This window comes from Grammomys surdaster, unplaced genomic scaffold (genome assembly GCF_004785775.1).
Source record: "Grammomys surdaster isolate TR1022 unplaced genomic scaffold, NIH_TR_1.0 216, whole genome shotgun sequence".
Lineage (NCBI taxonomy): Eukaryota > Metazoa > Chordata > Mammalia > Rodentia > Muridae > Grammomys > Grammomys surdaster.
In genome coordinates, this window is record NW_021604661.1 from 924488 (window position 1) to 930487 (window position 6000).

Consider the following 6000-nt stretch of genomic DNA (forward strand, 5'->3'; position numbering starts at 1 on the left):
ATTCTCATGCCCATTATCTCACTCCTCCCGTCTACTCATTCAGCACTTAGTTAATAGCAGTTGTCTTTTCCCTACCTTGATATCTTCTTTATGAAAAGCCCTTATAATTACAGAAACTTCTTGGAGCTCAGAGTTCCATAAATCTGGCTGTTTTTATCCCACATAAACCCACAAATCTTGTAATATTACACTCTCCTCTTTGTTTTGACCTTCAGGAAATTCAATGAAAACTCTGCAATCTATTTCCACCAACTATTTAAACAAAGAATTATGCATTCATGTGTATAGTATCTATCCATATGCATCCTAGTCCCCTATCTTTATTTTCTTTTTGTTCCAGTTTTCTTTTAACCCCTTTCAGCATGTCTACAAGCTATCACACAGGCTTTCTGGATTAAGTGATATATAAAGAAACTACAGTTTTTAAAATACCTTTAGGTTCTTCAATCTTAAAAGCATCAGCAAGGATTTTATTATTATAATCATGTTACCACTGTGGGAAACTGAAAAGTACACAGGACCTTGCTGTATACTGTTTTTACAACTTCTTACAAATATAACTGTTTAGCAATTATTTGAAAGCTTAAAATGCCAATAAGCAATTAGTAAGTTTCATAAGAAGGAAAAGATATGTTACAATTTCTTAATATTCACCACAGTCCTGAATATATAAGTCCTGATAGGATAGTTTAAAGATTATAATCCTTCCCTTTTAAATGTAGGCAATCTACCCTTAGAAAAACTACATATTAATTTTAAAATCTATTTCCAAAGACTGAGGACTTAATTCTTCATTTAGGACAGTCATAAAGTAAAAATATAAACACTAAGAAAAGATCAAAGGAAGATGCTCTAGAACAAAGGAGACAAATTAAGTAAAATAGATACTCTATAACATAGCTCTGTTAAAAATTGAATAAACTGACTTAGTTATTATAAAGTTGAATCAGTACCCTACAAAGTATAAGCCAACTCCCTACTCCAAAAGGAGAAACAAAACTACTGGAATGAAGAAAACAGACCAAAATATAAATTCAAGTATAGCTACAGGTTTTAGACACCCTGTCAGGCTTTTCTGTTACCTTTCCCCTCCTACCTGGTATCAGAGAATTCCAAACTAATGACATTGAGGACTTTTTCCCTCTTCCCACTGTAATAGTATTTGACAAAATCACCAAGTTTCATCTTACAGTCAGCCTGGCGGGCCACATCAATCACATCAATTTCTTTGTCAGAACCTGAAATAAAGAAATGAGTTCTGTAGTGAGTTATATCTCTCAGGGATAAAAACTTCTTGTCCCCTCACCAGCACCTAGAATGGCCATATACTGAGGAATTTTGTCTTCAGATACTATGTGTTCAGGCCAGAGAGTAGGAATCTATCACACTCTCTCAAGATCTGGGTGGGGGCTATTAGGGCTATGGAGCTATCTGAAAGAAACTCTTACGTAGTCTAACTGCCATGGATCTGCTTCTTTATTTCTTCTCTTCTACTCTCCCCCTACACTGATGCTCCAGTAATAAGTAGTATGTAAGAACAGGTATCAAAGACTATGATCCCTAAAAGTTTCCAGGTTAAAACAAATGGCTCAATGAGGCCATGTTGTATTTGTAGATGGGAGCCTGGCATGGCTGTCCTCTTGCGAGGCTCTACCAACACCTGACTGAGACAAATGCAGACACTTATTGCCAACCATTGAATTGAATGGAGTTGGAGGAAGGACTGAAGGAGCTGAAGGGGATTGCAACCCCATAGGAAGAACAACACTGTCGACTGACCCAGACCCCTCAGAGCTCCCAGAGACTAAGCCAAAAAACAAGGAGCATATACAGGCTGATCCGTGGCCCCACATATGTCTAGTAGAGGAATGCCTTGTCCTGCTTCAGTGGGAGAAGATGCACTTAATTCTGTGGAAGCTCCACATAATTGATGCTCCAGGGAGGAGGGATGCTGGTGAGGGGGTGGGTGGGAGAGTGAGGAAGTACCCTCTCAGAGGTGGGGGGAGATGGTGAAGAACTCTGGGAGTGGGGACCAGGAAAGGAAAGGGGACAACTTTTGGAATGTAAATAAATAAAATAAATTAATAAAAAAATTAGCTCAACCTAATTTTGTGTGGTCTATTAAGAGAAAAGAATGAATCAAATAAATACTGCCATTAACCCCCCGCCCCCTCCCAACAAAAATCCCTAGGGCTGGAGAGATGGTTCAGTGGTTAAGAGCACTGGCTATTTTCCCAAAGGTCCTGAGTTCAATTCCCAGCAACTACATAGTGGCTCACAGCCATCTATAATGGGATCTTATTCCCTATTCTGTGCATGAAGACAGAGCATGCATATATATATAATAGCTGAATTTTTAAAAAAGCTAAAAAGGAAAAGAAGACTAGTATTTTGTCTCTTGTCTCTCCAAAGAATGACTCTAGGCAAAGCCTTCAGATCATACTCTCAAGATGGCTAGAAAGCATATATAAAAAGGTGGATTAGAGAAATGACTCTAGTCCTTTTGTTTGTTTTGTTTTCCAAGACAGGGTCTCTCTATGTGGCTCTGGCTATCCTGGAACTCACTATGTAGACCAGGCTGGCCTTAAACTCAGAAATCTGACTACCTCTGCTCTCTGGGTGCTGAGATTAAAGGTATCAAGAACCACCAAGCCAAGCATGATTTAAATAGATAGGAACAGCTGATATCACAGTTAAGAGGGTTTGTGGTGTCTTACCAACATAGTGTTCCACATCCCTCACAGTGAATGATGGAGAGGGTAATGTCATCCCCAACCCATCCTTCTTCAGGACAAGGATAGGAACGCTGAAACTATTCTCTTCCAAGAATTCCACAGTCAGCTGACTTCCAGTGGGCTTCAGAATTACTTCATCTGAGCTGTGTGGGCCATAGGAAAAAAAACACGACCTTGAGATTCTGCTCACTCTTTAGTGGTCTTAATGGTCTCTTACTAAAGGGGTACAGTCTTCCTGAGGGAGTCTTATATGGGTTGACAATGGCATAAACCTCATATGCCAGGAAAAAACATGACTTCTCAAAAGCAGGAGACAAGGTCACTGGCAGAGGTAGAGAATATATAGTGAACAGGCTGTTCTTTTCTGAACAACAAAGGAAATTAGTCAATAGCTTACCTAAGAAGAGATATAACTAACAATTTTGACTCATTTGTTCCAACCCAAAATAGCAACATCCAATTTAAAATGTTAGTGAAGAGAGCAAAGACTGAGCTTTTAAAAAATAGTATCTACAACCACTTTCTCAATACATGTACTTATAAGATGGGAATTATTTTTATATTTTTCATATAAAAATATATGTAAGAGACAAGACCCAGGTTTTTCTAAAAAAATAAAAACTAATATTGTCTGCAAGGAAAGCTGTTACAAATAAGTTAGTTTTCTCCAATGAAGATTCATTGGAGAAGTATTAACCACACTATTTGGTGTCTGTTCAAGACAGGCTTTTTCCATGTAGCCCTGGATGTCCTAGAACAGGATCTGTAGACCAGGCTGGCCTTTAACTCACAGAAATCTACCATCCTCTGCTGCTGCTGGGATTAAAGGCGTGCACCACCACTGTCCAATATATTAAACACACTTACAGGTAGGCTCCATGCCCAAAAGTAGATGGCTATCACAGAATAAACTCAAAGGTATTTTTGTAGACTTTTTGTTTCATATTGCTTTGTTAAGTTTTTTTTGTCTTGTGTGTGTGTGTGTGTGTGTGTGTGTATGAATGAGAGAGAGATTCTTGCGGGTTGGTTTCTTTTTTGCTTTGCATGTTTGTTTTCTAAATAGAGAGAAAGAAAGGGTGCAGAGTTAGGTAGATGGGGAGGATCTGGGAGGAATTGAGGGGAGGGGGAAAAACATGATCAGAATACATTGCATGAAAACATTTTCTCAATAAAAAATATGGAAAATGCTTTAGAAAAAAGAAAACTATCACTAGATATAACCCATAAATATACAAAAATCAACCTCTTTCATAATTAAGGTAATAAGTTAAAATAAAAAGATTTCACTGAATTCTGAAAATTTAATAGTGAAAATCATCAGAGCCTTGACAAAATGTGTGATATTGTATAAGCTTTATGCAAATAACTGGCAGTATCTACCGATTCAAGGCATATCCTTTTTGACCTAACAATTTTATTTTTACACAGTTAAATCTACATCTATACTTGTCACACACGTAAAAACTTAAACAGAGAGATATTCACTGAGGCTGCAAATATAGGTCAGTGGCAGGGTACTTGGCTAGCACGTGTGATACCTAGGTTCAATGCTCATTACTGAAGAAAAAAGGGTATGGACTACAGAAGCTTTCTTAACAGCAAAATACTGGAATCAATTTAAATGTCTATCACTAGAGGACTGGTCAAATAAAATATATATCCATTGAATGAAATACTAAGTGACCATGAAAGGAAGTAAAGAATCACCTATACACACACTATTGTAGATTGATTTCTAAGATATATTATTTAGGTTTAAAAATAAAATTAATGTACAAAATATAATACTTCCATTTGTGTCAAAAACAAAAAAGGACACACAACCACATATATGTGGATACAAGGGACTATTTTTGAAAAAAATGTAAAAAAAATTAGCTGATGTACTTAGAAGGGATCTGAGGGGTCTGAGGTAGAGAGGGGACTGAGAACCTTTCATTTTTTTTAAACTAATAACCTAGAAAAACAATCTAAATAATACTTGAAGTACAAGAAACATGAAAACAGTCCAATGGATTTAAAACCAAATATTTCTTTATTCATTAATTTCAAACTTTTTTTTTGTTCAATTCATTATTTTTACTAAATCCAGGTAAGTTGAAAGGAAAAAAGTATCTTTTTGACTGAAAAACACATGACATCTCCCTATTTTTAGTTTTAAAGTTTCCTCTCCTCTATAATGAGAGAATTAAATTTCCTGACCATTAAAACTTCTTGCAGACATTAAATGGTGCGCTGTTAAGAATACGGAATAGGAAAGAGGAAGGAAATAAAGGGTCATAGAAAAAGTGACTATGATCAAAGTATATTTAATAACATACGTAGAAATGTCATAATGAAACCCATTACTTTGTATGATTAACATACACAAGGAGAAACCAAAAAAATCCTTCCAATTCTATCATTGTTCAGATGCTTATAAGTTGACTAAGACAAATGCTGCTTCCCAACTACTGCAGATTTTTGTAAATAGGTCATAATGTACTCTAAACATCAAGTGAAACTCTGGCCACTGTTACTTAGGAACTGACCAAAACAGAAATTCCCACCCCAGAGATTTTGCAGAGCCCAGAAGATATCCAGACATGAGGGAGGCACATAATGGCACAGCCAGTGGAAGAGCTGAAAGGAAGTATGTCCAGCTTCCCATAGCTCTAATGTTTAACATTTCTTTGGACAGAGGTCCTCACCTGTCAAAAGTCCTACCCCGCAGTTCTCGGATAAACATAGAGCTCCCAGTCTTCAATGGTTTCCCCTTATGATTATCATGTCCTTTGGAAGATCCACGACGTTTTTTCACTAAACCAGAAAAAGACAAGTGGTAATGAGTTAGAATGGCCAAGAGCTAAGAATCTAAAACCCCAGAGGCATCTACACTTAAAGATGTTCTCTTATACTCAGGAAAGCTCCTATTAAAGAAGAGTGTGTTTGCTCTAGGCAGTTGCTAAAATGGGAAAGAGATAAAGATTTCTGCTCTCTTAGGGCAATAGCTACAGGCCCTGTTGGACTTGCATGGGCTTCTGATGTTTCGTAAGACATATCTGAGGCACTTAGGCAAAGACTCTCCAAAGCTATCTTTGCTTTGTTTCTTCCCTTACTACTTCCTGATGGAAATCATAAGATCTACTTACTAATGGAGGGTCCATGTAAGACCTCACAGTTGGGGCAGTGGTACAGATCAATATCAGCAGCCTTCTCCTCCTCAACACCAACACAACTGGAAAAGAAAAAAGCAGAGCCAAGGTTTATTGTTGGGAGCCGCGTA

General features: G+C 37.3%; 1 protein-coding gene across 2 annotated transcripts in view; it reads right to left on the bottom strand.

Annotated features, from left to right (window-relative positions):
• Positions 1-6000, bottom strand: part of Phf8 (PHD finger protein 8) — a 127160-nt gene that overhangs the window by 98816 nt on the left and 22344 nt on the right. For both annotated transcript variants that reach the window (XM_028772653.1, XM_028772652.1), the window contains exons 3-6: positions 5867-5952; positions 5426-5534; positions 2718-2878; positions 1097-1238 (exon numbers count right to left, since the gene is read on the bottom strand). In XM_028772653.1, the coding sequence (XP_028628486.1) occupies positions 1097-1238; positions 2718-2878; positions 5426-5534; positions 5867-5952 (498 nt within the window). The remainder of the gene's footprint in view (positions 1-1096; positions 1239-2717; positions 2879-5425; positions 5535-5866; positions 5953-6000) is intronic.